Source organism: Pleurodeles waltl, chromosome 5 (assembly GCF_031143425.1).
Source record: "Pleurodeles waltl isolate 20211129_DDA chromosome 5, aPleWal1.hap1.20221129, whole genome shotgun sequence".
NCBI classification, from domain to species: Eukaryota; Metazoa; Chordata; class Amphibia; order Caudata; family Salamandridae; genus Pleurodeles; species Pleurodeles waltl.
In genome coordinates this window covers 61,806,737-61,820,584 of record NC_090444.1, presented here as the reverse complement: position 1 = coordinate 61,820,584, position 13,848 = coordinate 61,806,737, and the positions used below count along the sequence as shown (strand labels likewise).

The 13,848-nt window shown below is 46.6% G+C and overlaps 1 protein-coding gene across 2 annotated transcripts in view; it reads right to left on the bottom strand.

Moving 5' to 3' along the window:
- The window catches only part of FNDC4 (fibronectin type III domain containing 4), a 459,251-nt gene that overhangs the window by 316,986 nt on the left and 128,417 nt on the right, over positions 1 to 13,848 (bottom strand). For both annotated transcript variants that reach the window (XM_069233567.1, XM_069233568.1), the window contains exon 2: positions 7,542 to 7,991. In XM_069233567.1, coding sequence (XP_069089668.1) covers positions 7,542 to 7,680 — 139 coding nt within the window. In that variant the 5' untranslated portion in view covers positions 7,681 to 7,991. The remainder of the gene's footprint in view (positions 1 to 7,541; positions 7,992 to 13,848) is intronic.

Below are 13,848 nucleotides of genomic sequence, written 5' to 3'. Positions count from 1 at the left end.
ACTTCTATGTATGTAGTGAAGTCACAAGCTGAACGTTGGCATAATGCTAGACAAGACGTATTAGATACACAGAAATCTGCTTCTGTGAAAGAACGTGAGCAATGGTCTGAAGAAGGAGAATTGGATGATGAGGGCTGTTGGCGGAATAAGCCGATGGATAAATGGAAATTGCCTATAGCTTTTGTACAACCTATGGTTCAGATGGCACATGGGCTGGCACATGTTGGAGCTTCAACAATAATAAAGTTGCTTACGCAAGTTTGGGAGCATCCAGAAATTTCCAGTACAGCTAAGAGAGTAGTACAGTCTTGTTTGATCTCTTTACAATACAATCCTGGAAAAGGGACACGTACTCCTGCGGGAGGGTTTGCTACACCAACAGCACCTTTTGAAGTTCTACAAATGGATTATATTCAGCTTGAACGCTGCAGCAATTTAAAGTATGTCTTGGTGGTGGTATGTGCCTTCAGTAAATGGATAGAGGCTTACCCCACAAAGGATAATACTGCCATTACCACAGCAAAGGTGCTTTTGAAAGAATCTTTCCCTAGGTTTGGTGTTTGCAGACTTTTATGGAATGATAACGGACCTCATTTTGTTGGGGCAGTTATTAAGTATGTCCTGAAAGGATTAGGGATCAAACAGAAGTTCCATGCGGTTTTCCACCCACAATCAGCAGGGTTGGTGGAAAGGTATAATGCTACTTTGAAGCTGAAGTTAGCGAAGATACAGGCTTCCACATCCTTAACTTGGCCGGATGCATTACCGTTGGCATTATTGTCTATTAGGTCAGTGCCACACTCTCAAATCGGCCTTAGTCCTTATGAAGTGGTTTTTGGGAGGCCAATGAACATTTGGGGAGTTCCTAAGCCAAATTCTGTATATGAGGTACCTTGTGTCCTGATGAATGATTATTTGGCACAGTCAACCGACAATTTGGTTTCTATTCATCAACAGGTTCGAGAAGCACTTCCTAACAGATCTACAGGTGAAGGCCATGTGATATTGTGATATTAGCTGACCGAGGTGGTGCATGTCGCATCATCTGTAGTAGTTGCTGTGTTTTTATTCCAGATCACTCACTTTCAGTATATGATACAATATCTAAATTGCATAAAATCGCTGCAGAAATCCACACAGAGACTGGTACTTGGACTTTTTCTGGATGGTTTTGGGCTCTTGTTTCCGCCTGGGGCTGGAAACTACTGACTAATCTGTGTGTAATGATTGCAATATTTTTCACATGCTGTATCTGTATTCAGTGTGGTCCAATGTTCTGCTCCATGTGTATTACTGCTTGTATGCCTACCAAAATAAATATTACAGAAATGAAAGCACAACACATGTTAGATAAGGAAATAGCTGAAATGATGAACATAAAATATACAAGATGAATATTTAGATTATCCCAGAAAGACGAATGTCTTCAGCTATTGCTGAAAGGGTCGCCTGTTGTAAGTTAGCAGCGATTAGATTAAGCATTATCAGAAGACATCTTGTATTTGGTAACTATTGTGAACATTTCGCGGAATCCATTTTGTATTCATGGCAGCCATTTTCTCTGCCACATGCTGCCATGTGCTCACCATGTGCTCTGTCCTACCTTTCTGTTAACTACTCTTGAAAATCTGCTTAGTGACAAGTTATATTTAACATCTCCCACTTTCGCACATGCCCAGTAAGGTCTGCAGCTGTTTGTCCTTGAAAACTGTTAGCCCCGCCTACCTGTCGCCTGTGCATTTCCACATGACCTTACATGTATGCAAGTCTTGCTTCTATAACTGTACCACCTCCTTTTAGCCCCTGCGTGAGTATAAAAGGACCATGCTTTCTCAGTTCAGTGTGCTACTTCAAACATTACCGATGGATGCTGTTTGAACTGTAGTACCACCTCATGAGGTTTAATAAACTTTGTCTTTTATTTCAGTTTCTGTGCCAACTTCTTCCTATATGGTCTGAGGACTTTGTGCAGAGAAGGGTGAACCCCTTGCACTAGTAGGCCTTGCTGAGGCTTACTTCAACAGCTGGGTCCAAACTGGAATGGCATGGGCAGCAAAAAACTTAGGCCCAGATCACTGTACTGGGGATGAATGTTTGACAATGTTCAGCATTCCGTCCATCATTTGTTGTTTTTGCTTTGTCGCCCTAGTGGGAAGGGTATGCCCAGACGTGGGTCCCATGCTTCCCATGCCACTGGATTCAAGCTAGCCTGGCTGATGAGGGGTGAAACCCCGAAACTGGTCCCAGGATGCTTGTTTTCAGTCCAGGGAAGACCTGGCCTAGCAGTTCGGGCTGGACTGTTCCCATGGGGAACAGGGTCAAGACTGATTTGCATATGGCTGGGTCCAAACTGATGACAAGCGTCCAGAGTGACTCAAGAGCAGCATGCAACACTGTGTAAAAACTATCTCTAATGTGACAAGCGCCAAGAGTGTCCCTCGAGTACTGTGCAACACTGTGCAAGAACGATCTCTAACATGATAAGTGCCCAGAGTGACTCTAGAGCAGCGTACTGCACTGTGTAAGAACTATCTCTAATGTGACAAGCGCCAAGAGTGTCCCTAGAGTGCTGTGCAACACTGTGCAAGAACGATCTCTAACATGATAAGTGCCCAGAGTGACTCTAGAGCAGCGTACTGCACTGTGGAAGAACTATCTCTAACGTGACAAGCGCCAAGAGTGTCCCTAGAGTGCTGTGCAACACTGTGCAAGAACGATCTCTAACATGACAAGGGCCCAGAATGACCGTAGAACAGCACACACCACTGTGTAAGAGCTATCCCTAACGTGATTAGCGCCCAGAGTGACCCTGGAGCAGCGTGCAGCCCTGTGTAAGAAGTATCCCTAACGTGAAAAGCGCCCAGAGTGACCCTAGAGCGGCGCGCAACACTGTGGAAGAACTATCTCTAAGGTGACAAGTGCACAGAGTGACCTTGGAGCACTGCTCAGTACTGTGTAAGAACTATCTCTAACGTGACAAGCGCCCAGAGTCACCCTAGAGCAGTGCCCAGCACTGGGTAAGAACTACCTCTAATGTGACAAGCGCCCACAGGGTCCCTAGAGCAGCGCGCAGCACTGTGTAAGAATTATGGGGCAGATGTATGTAAAAAGTGGTTTCAGGTTTCCTAATAGCGAATGTTTGTGATTCGCTATTAGGAAATTGCAAACTGGGATGTAGCACTGTGTGTTTGACACTGTTTATGATTACACCATGGGTAGCAAGAGACCTACCTCATTAATATTCATGAGGTAGGTAGGTCGCAATTTGCGACCCATTGGGGAATAGCCACAATCACAGGGATGGTGGCCTGCTCAGGTCAGCAGACCACCATGTCTGTGATTGCTTTTAAATAAATCAGTCTTTTTTGTAATGTAGCACGTTTTCCTTACAGAAAAACGGGATGCATTACTAAAAGAAAACTGAAAAGTTTTCTTTTCGTTTGTTAAGAGTAGGCAGTGGTCTGCGCGACCACTGCCTGCTCTTCAAAAATGTTTGCCCCCCTCACTTCCCCTCTGCGAATGCGTTACCACCAACTTGAAGTTTATAGTAACTCATAATGCTTTGCGACCGCATTCCCGGTCGCAAAACATTCTTACATGGTCCTGCGGCTCGCTATTAGGAAGCGACGCCCTTGGCACGCTCCTTCCTAATAGTGACTCACAAGCCGTGTAACAAGTTATCGACTCTCAAATAGGGATGGTACATGGCCAGAAGCCTTTTACCTGATGGGCCGTTTGCGAAAGGCAAAACTGCTTCATACATCTGCCCATATCTAACGTAACACGCACAGTAACATCTCCCAAGGAATCCGCCGCACTGCTGTGAGTGACGCACACTCAGTGGCAGACAGTCCCTCCTGCGTCATACATCTGGCCCTATCTAACTGAGCACACGCAGTAACATCTCCCAAGGAATCCGCGGCAGTGCTGTGAGTGAGGCACACTCAGTGGCAGGCGGTCCCTCCTTTGTCATACATCTGGCCATATCTAACGTAACACGCACAGTAACATCTCCCAAGGAATCTGCTGCAGTGCTGTGAGTGACGCACACTCAGTGACAGGCAGTCCATTCTGCGTCATACATCTGGCCCTATCTAATGCAGCACGCGCAGTAACATCTCCCAAGGAATCCGCGGCAGTGCTGTGAGTGAGGCACACTCAGTGGCAGGCGGTCCCTCCTTTGTCATACATCTGGCCATATCTAACGTAACACGCACAGTAACATCTCCCAAGGAATCCGCCACACTGCTGTGAGTGACGCACACTCAGTGGCAGACAGTCCCTCCTGCGTCATACATCTGGCCCTATCTAACTGAGCACATGCAGTAACATCTCCCAAGGAATCCGCGGCAGTGCTGTGAGTGAGGCACACTCAGTGGCAGGTGGTCCCTCCTTTGTCATACATCTAGCCATATCTAACGTAACACGCACAGTAACATCTCCCAAGGAATCTGCTGCAGTGCTGTGAGTGACGCACACTCAGTGGCAGGCAGTCCCTCCTGCGTCATACATCTGGCCCTATCTAACTGAGCACACGCAGTAACATCTCCCAAGGAATCCGCGGCAGTGCTGTGAGTGAGGCACACTCAGTGGCAGGCGGTCCCTCCTTTGTCATACATCTGGCCATATCTAACGTAACACGCACAGTAACATCTCCCAAGGAATCTGCTGCAGTGCTGTGAGTGACGCACACTCAGTGACAGGCAGTCCATTCTGCGTCATACATCTGGCCCTATCTAATGCAGCACGCGCAGTAACATCTCCCAAGGAATCCGCGGCAGTGCTGTGAGGCACACTCAGTGGCAGGCGGTCCCTCCTTTGTCATACATCTAGCCATATCTAACGTAACACGCACAGTAACATCTCCCAAGGAATCTGCTGCAGTGCTGTGAGTGACGCACACTCAGTGACAGGCAGTCCATTCTGCGTCATACATCTGGCCCTATCTAATGCAGCACGCGCAGTAACATCTCCCAAGGAATCCGCGGCAGTGCTGTGAGTGAGGCACACGCGGTGGCCGGCGGTCCCTCCTGCTTCATTGGCACAGTTTTGTCACGTGATATGATGTGATGTGATTGAAGGTGATGTCACATCAGGATATCTTATATTCTGATGTGTAATGTAATTTGCATAAAGACTATTTTTAACGGAAACTGACAAAGACTAATTGCTTACAACCACCATGCCTTCAACATTTTACTTTGCACACACAAGTGCACACACACGCTCGCAGGCGCACGCACACACACGCCCACACACACACACACACACACCATAGACTTTCCACTAAGATTCCCCAGTTTAAATATGGCAAAAAACACAGACTACCTCAAATCTTTTGTACAAAAATAGTATAATGAGGTATGTCCATCCTATTTCAACCAACACCGCCGCACTTCTACTTCATACATAATAAGTATATATGTATCTTTCAAAGTGTCATATACATCATTTTCCTAATGTAGCACACACATACATATTTGCCTTATTATCTATTACTACTATATATAACCATCATTGTTCGCAGCACTTTGCATCACCTTTGAGAAACAAGAACCTTTTTAAAATGTCCTCATCCTCATGAAATAAATGCAACCTGATTTCTGTACCATATTACATAACAATATAAAATAAAATAAAGCTTGCACACACCTCCATCTCTGGTATATTAACAATTACTAAAAACAAAATAAACTGCCAGCCAAGCCTACAGGTTTTGTGTTTTCATTAGATCTTAAATACTAGATTAATGCTTGTGCTACTTAGTTATGGCCTACATGTTAACAGCACCCATGTGTAGTCTCACAGTATGACCTGGCACATGTATGCAAACTTGTAAAATTCCTCAATAGCAAAATTATTTAATGCACTCTTCCACACAACCATGTTTGTGGCACATCTGCAATTTTACCACAGATTCTGTGTTATCCTTCTCCTGTTTTGGGACTGGGGGTGGGCGAAGAATTCCGCTCCAGCAGCGAAGTTTGAGGAGTTTTCCCCACTATGCGTTCTGCCCTCTATGCGGAGTTCCGAAAAACTCCACGAAGTGACGCGGAGTGCAGTTTTTTTCTCTCACGTGGCACAAGCGAGAGAAATTGCTAAGTTGGCGAGCGCAAGCAAGATTTCTGAACGCGGGCAGTCACGGCAGTGGCCGCAGGTCGCTACCGTTTGCTTTGAGAAACCTGCCGCTCGTGTTGAGGAAGCTGCTGCTCGAGTAGAAAATCTACTCGAGCGGCAGAAAGAAGTTAGCGCCCTCTTGTGCTCCGCGCGATGCCATTTGTGCTGATTTTACAGCAGAGGAGAAACCAGATGCAGAGGCATCAGGTGGGCCCGGTCCTGGTCCGGCCTGCAGCATCCTCTTCATGGTGGTGAACTACCACAATACTTCATCCACTGTTCGGACTAACAGATTTCCACCTTTTTCCATACAGTATTTCATCAACAGTACAAACTTCATTACTTTGCTGGTACAAATTATGTATCTACTATGCAATATCTTGCTGTCTAGGCCTTTTAAGGTCACAACGTACAATGCAAAGTGTATGTTCTGGGTCCTTTTCTGCTGTTCTCTGCATGTAAAGGGCCCTTCTCCCAGGTCCCACATTGTTGCAGCCCAGCATGGTCACTCATTATAGCTTTGTTCTTCAGAGGACAGACATATACACAGGCACAAGCACATACACACACAATCTAACACTTTCCCAAACAAAATGCCAGACCTATTAGCTTTGCCAATGTTTCTGTAGAAAGGAACACACAGGGGACACATTTGTGACCCCTTCTCTTCACTGTTATAATGGGAGCTATATGTGATGCCCACCTCAGCCCTCCCTTTCCTGTGCTATTCTCTCAGTGTCCCTCCCTTCTATTCCAGGTTTGTTTCCCAATCTCTCCAGGGTCCACTGCCTACCTCCTGCCCACGTGTTCGATGGTAGTAGATGGCTTCTCAGGTGCAGCGGGCAGTGGTTTGGATGTATAGGGTGAGTCGTATTCAAGCCAACCACTGCAAAACTGAACAACACCACTTTGACACTACGCAAACACACAGAATGTAAACTACTGGGGGGGACCATTATCTTCACATGATAACATCTGGGTGCACAGCTGCAAATGACCCAACATCGCTGTATTCTGGCATATAAGGAAATGCAAATGTGAAAAGCAAATACAGCGAATTGAATGGTTTAACACTAGCCAGTGTAATTACTCTGGGTCACATTCCATTCCATCATAATTTGCTTATTGTGCCACTAGAGACAGAGACCAACCACAGAAAACTCAATCTTGGCCTAGCCCCAGGACAATCTACTCGTATGAACATGCAAGAACAAAACACCAAGAGGTGCTCATTACCGTAATATATATCGAAGGCTCCTGAAGAAGACCATCTCCTGAAATACACTGGGTTGAAACTGGTAGACTACAAGCCTTCGAAACGGTAACTCAAACAACCCCAGACCAGGTTCAGCCTTGTATGCCATAGGATGAATTGACACATGATCATCACAAACCCGCAGAGTGACGAGGCCCGCACCACTTACTTGCTTTCACCAGGCAGAAGTCACAGCCGAAGATGACCAACATGGCTGGATTCAGGAATATGAGGATATGAGCCATCTCAGCTTCTGAATTCCAGGTCTCAAGGTTGCCCTTAAATGGCTGGGAGAAGCAAGGAATCATTGGCTTTGCAACCAGAGGGCAGAGTCTGCGGAGATAAATCCGTTCCTGCCCCAGGGGTCATCAGTCGGCCGGACTCTGGGCTCCCTCAGAGGGTGCGGGTGGGCAGTCTTTGGCCACCTGGCAGTAGAGGGGCAGCAGGCCCCTGGCATCAGGAGCAGGAGCCGTCTATGTCTAGGACAGGTAGCTGCAGGAGGGTCCGGAAGGGCCCGGGGTGGCCCCCAGGTCATAGCACTTGCAGACACAAGGCCTTGTCGTCCGTCATGGGAGTGCTGGCTGGTCTGGAGGATTCCAGCCTTGGTGAGGTCTCACTCCTGTAGAGAAGTCAAAAGAGAGAGGATATGTCAGAGCTGTAGGTAACACTCTGGGAGAATTCATAAAATTCAATGTCTAAAGCTTTGGAAATGCACATAAAATATGCTTCAGTGTAAGACAAAATCATTATTCGTTGGAAGATAGCGGTTTGAATAGGAGCTGACGAATTTGTAGATTTTCTTCTTACGAAAGTTCTATTTTCTAGAGTTGCGACGCCTTTGCATTCATAGCTATTGTTCTGTTTTAGATCTCGGCGGATGGAACTCCTGTCACAAACGTGACAGAAATCCTGACCGCCGCATTATGATCTCCATGGGCTATAATGGGATTGTAATACGGCGGACAGGATATCCGTCACGTTTATGACAGAGTATTCCCCTCCGCCAAGACTTAAATCAGGCCTATAGTGTGTTAAAGTTTCACAACTGATATATAATGACAGAATAAGCCGCAGAATTTGGCTATAATCGCATAGTCCCATACATAATTTCCCATCCTTAGCCACATAATTTACGCCACCCCATTATGCTTTAATTCTCTATTGTCACATGTTTGCAGTGGCCTTGCCAGAGACTGATATTTCTGAGGGGAAGAACCGTAGACGAAAGAGTCTCTAAGGCATCATATCTATCTTGGAGTGGGGTAGGGATGTAAGGTAATCAGAGCTGGCTTTAGCGCTGGTGACCCCTGGTGTACCAATCTTTTTTGGTGCTCCCCCGTGACCTCCTCCTCGGATTCTCTCATCACCACCCCGCAAAAGCGCCCCTCATCTCTCTGCAGCCCCTCACTCACGTACATTTCATTTGTTTTAAAGTGCTGGTAAGGGCTGGCTTTACTAATCCACTCAGCTATCCACACAAAATACAGATCTGTTCTGTGCAGCAGGCACATTAACACTCTGCGCTACTTTATGGTGTCAAAACTGCCACTAGACAAAGCTCCAGATCTCTCTGTCTAGCAGGAACATTAACTACAAGCGTTATCTCGGCATGTTTATTGTTGCCTGAAAGCTGGATGCACAAGGAACTCTGCAGCAGGTACTTTCCTATGTTATTGCTAAACACCGCGCCCCCTCCCGAGGTCAGCGCTGCCCCCCAGTGTGGCCGCACTTGTCTCGCCCGAAAGTAATATTTATTGCCTCTGGAAAGAGTGGATGTTGAATTAAGATAACAACATTTGTTAACAGGCAGGCTAGCGAACAGCTATAATGTTGAATAAAATGTAATTCAAGTCCTTTTAACAAAAAAGTATAAAACTAATACCCAGTGGCGTAGCGTGGGTTGTCAGCACCCGGGGCAAGGCAAGTAATTTGCGCCCCCTAACCCGGGGCAAGGCAAGTAATTTGCGCCCCCTAACCCGTGGATTTAGTCTCTTCCAAGATGTTGCGCCCGGTGCGGCCGGCCCCCCCCTGCACCCCCCACGCTACGCCACTGCTAATACCAAATCTAAAATAAAATAAACCAAAGACCCAGTGTTCTCACGGTCTCCCCAAGAAAGCTTTAATGCCACTCACAGATTAAGAGATCCTTGATGTGTTTCCACCCTGCAGGCCTGAGTCCCAAAGCTACGAGTAGGTCTGTCTTCAGCTCGCACGTGCTGTTAGCCTTTTTACAAGTGTGATAATTTACATAGTCGCGACAGGCGGTTTTACACTCGTAAAATGATTTACCTACACAAAGACCCTCATGTGAGTGAATCTATTTTCAGAGGCGGGGGAATACCGTGGACTATACGCACCCGCAGACTTTTTTTTAAATCTGTTTTTATTGCACTTTGTTTAAACATGTTTTGCATACATGGTGACGTCGTTACTGTTAAAGGAGCACTGCATGTACATGGGAAGCATTACCAGTGATATACACGTCACATCGCACGGTATAGACGCTGAAGAGGTACTCAGTGGGGTATGTTACCGTCTGCGGTTGGAACCTGGAGGGTAAGTTGTTCAGCGATGCTCTAAAGTAAACATATTTTGATTGCAAATTGGTGGATCGCAGAGTTAGTATACGTATGTGCTTAGTTACAGATCCAGGATTAGAGGCAATGCATTAAGCTCAACGTTTTAAAACAGGCTATGACTGTAACACTTAACAAGCATTTGCAATGCAACGGCTCTCGTGTTTGCTCGAGTTAGAGCTATTAGCGTTGTAAACTCCTAACTGGACTTTTCTTGCCACATAACTGGAAAATGAAAAGTAAAACAGTTGACATAAGTGAGCCGATTCAAAGCACCATGTCCGCCATGAGCGTGAAGGAGACACACAAAAGGAAAAAGAAGTTCGCTCGCAGTCAAACGTATTAGCAAACGTGCAATTATCCATGTAACAGGGTCGGTGTCCAAGGCTGTAACAAAACTGCCCCAAGGAGGGACAAACGTAAAGCATTTACCAATCATAACACAGAATTTTTTAAAGGGAAGCCCACGAACGAGTGATAGTGATGGTTGTGCGGTGGACGTGGTTAAAAGCCCACAGATAGATTACATCATGTCAGAGTTGTTGCGCGCTCGACCTAAAAAGGGAACAGTGAAGGACACTAGAAATAAGGAGGGAAAAAAAGTGGGTGGGGGGCTATAGGTATATAGACCCAGAGTCTGTTTCATTTGAATCCAGAAGGTTGTTAAAGGTGTTCCTCAGCTAGAATGGTGAATATATTTGTAACCATAGCAGGGATGGTGGCGTTGGGACGTAATAGGGCGCACAGCCAGTGGCGGAGTCAGCAGGTTCCACGCGGTGCACCTGATAAGTCAGGTGGTGGGGGGGAAATTCCGGCGTATCGATAGTGTTGTTTGGCGATAGTGTAGTCTGATGTCCTGATATTGTGCATGGGGGTGTGTGAAGGTCTGCCAGGATCGTATCCCAGTTGGTGGCAATTGGGTGTTTGCGCCGACCAAGAGTATCCCCTCGACAAGGGGCTGTTCCCTCTGCTTGTGCTCAGACACTCTGGGATTGTAGCCACGCTTCGTCATTTGATGGGTCTGGCGAGCGCCATTCGTGGGTGACAAGTCGTTTAGCTAGAATAAGGCCCAGGTCTCGAAACCAGGATTTGGCTCTGTGTGTTTTTGTCTCCGCAGAAGAGTCACAATAAACAGGTCTCCCAATTGTGCGGGGTGGTTCGGTTCACACAGTGAGATAATCAGTGTAGGACCATGTTCTTCTAGTGATGTAAGCATGGACATGTCCATAACATATGAAGGAGGTCTGCACTTACTGAGGGAGAGGGTGGGCACTCGGCATCGGTTTGTTTATAATATCTATTCATGTTGCGTGGTATGTGTATGGGACCCTCTATTAGGGAAGACCACCCACATGTTTGCGGGCTTCAGAAAGCTCTTCACAGCCCCTTCCACCCTGGTAATGCTCTGAAACCTACAGCTGCCAAGGACAGGAGTAATTGAACCCGGGAGAGAGGGAGAGATAGAGAGAGAAAGAAAGCGAGACAGACGGAAAGAGAAAGACACGGAGATAGAGAGATAAAGGGGAGAGAGAGAGGTGGCGGGAGAGAGAGGAGAGATGCACACACATTTGCACTCACATGCCCACATGCACACAGACAAGCACGTGTGGTGCACGCACATGCACATATGCACACACACATGCAGTGCACACATATGCAAGCTGGACTACGGCAATGCCCTTTACGCAGGAACCACGGCCAAACTCCAGAACAGGCTGCTACGCATCCAGAACGCCTCCGCATGCCTCATCCTGGACATCCCCTGTCACTGCCACATCACGGACCACCTGAAAAACCTGCACTGGCTCCCAGTCAACAAGAGAATCACCTTCAAACTCCTCACCCAGGCTCACAAAGCACTGCACAACACCGGACCTGAATACCTCAAGAGACGACTCTCCTTCTACACCTCGACCCGGCATCTCCTCTCCGCCGACCTACCCCTCGCAACCGTCCCACGCGTCCTCAGAAGTACAGCCGGCGGTAGATCATTCTCGCACCTCGCCGCCAAACGTGGAACAATCCTCCCACCCACCTTTGCCAGACGAAAGATCTCCTTACCTTCAGGGAATTTCTCAAGACCTGGCTGTTCGAGCAGTAGCAGCACCTCCTCCCCACCTTCTCCCCCCTCCCCGCCTCAGCGCCTTGAGACCCACACGGGTGAGTAGTGCGCTTTACAAATTCCTGATTGATTGATTGATAAGCCTATATGCACACACGCGCATGCGCCCCATCCCCCATACAAGCCAGTCCTCTTCCAATGAAACGATTGCAGTCTCGGCCACATCATTTATTATATCGCCGGGTCCATCATTGATTAATGAGAAATGTTACTATAATGTAAAACTATTACTAAGGCCCTGGTGGGTTTGTGGCCCTGCCTCTTTCTATCCTTCTTGTCTGGGGCTACAAATCCCTTCCCATCACAACTGCACCCCGACAAGCAGACTACGAAAAGAAGGGCTACAAATCACCGCCCAGCCGTCTTCAAGGCGCTGGTCGAGACGTCAGTATTCACTGGCTCACAGACAGGCCTAGAGGAGAAGGAGGATCCCCAGCTGCACCAATCCTACCAGCCCCAACCCGCACGCTCCACCTGCCACAAAGCTTTCTGTGCCCCCACAACACCCTCCCAGACACACTACCCTGGGCAGGGGCGTAGGAGACAATACATTTCTGGGGGGGACAGGGAAAGCCTTGGGGTCTTTCAAACATCACTATACAAATCGCTCGTTGTTTACGAACTGCAGGCTACGATAAATGTACACAATCATATGTATTGGAAGTGAACTAGGGAGAAAGGAAGGCATGTTTTCACAGTCTGAAAGTATCTTTTATTGTTATTTACATTCACAAAGTAATTAGCTCAAATGTCAAAATAACATGTTGATTAACCTTGCATCTTCATGCACCAAGCAAATAAAGGTAGGAGGGTAAAAAGGAAGAACATACCCTTTGCGCCCCACACCCATCATGCCCTTCGCCTCATGCCAATTGGAACCGCACTGGAGAGATCAAAAGCGATTAGATACAATAGTTGTAAACTGTGCTCGGAAACCATAGTTCTAATAACACTTCTACTCCTGTGTGTGATCTTGGGCAGCTCAGCTCCACATCAGTAATAACTAGAAACATTTCAACTGAAGACGCTCTTGGAGTTACAGGCTATATAAACATGGATTCTCTAATCTCTGTATAACTGCAGTCACTAATTTCTTTAGAAACGGCTGTTTGTGATGCACCAAGTCACTGCGTATAAAGAAAAGACATTCACTGATTATAAAGAAAAGACATCAGAAAATGACTATGATAGGGTTATTACTGTCAAGTTCTGACATTACAATGCCTTCTGCCAGAGCTAGCAGCCAAGGTAAAAGGCAGATCAGGTCACAGAGCATAATTAATGCAGCTGTTTAAAGCAAAAAATGTAATGTTGCTTTTCTTCCTTCTGCTCTACTTTAATAGCTTGGAATGACAGAAGCTATGCACTAAGGTTTTAAGTGGTTTGTGGGAAAGTTGGTGGTGCGACCATGTATTATATTGGGTAAAATACCCTCTGCGTACATGACGATATTGAAAGTCACCTTGAAGCTCATACCTTATAAACAAGCATTGGCAAAGCCAATAGGTCTCGCCTATGCAAGTTCTATTGCCTTTGCCAATGTGTTTTAGCCATGCTGTACACTAGTGAGACTACTATTCAGCATGGCTCAAAGTTTATGGCATAAATAAGAATGATGTGCCATCGACTGGTGTGGCGTAGTGTCATGGAGTAAGTAGAGTGTCCTAGAGTGGACCAGTAAACTAACTTTAAAAGAAGAGGGGTCCCTTGAATAAAATGCAACACCACTCCCATAAAAAATGATATTAAAGTAGTATGCAAATAGAATGTCTCATGCA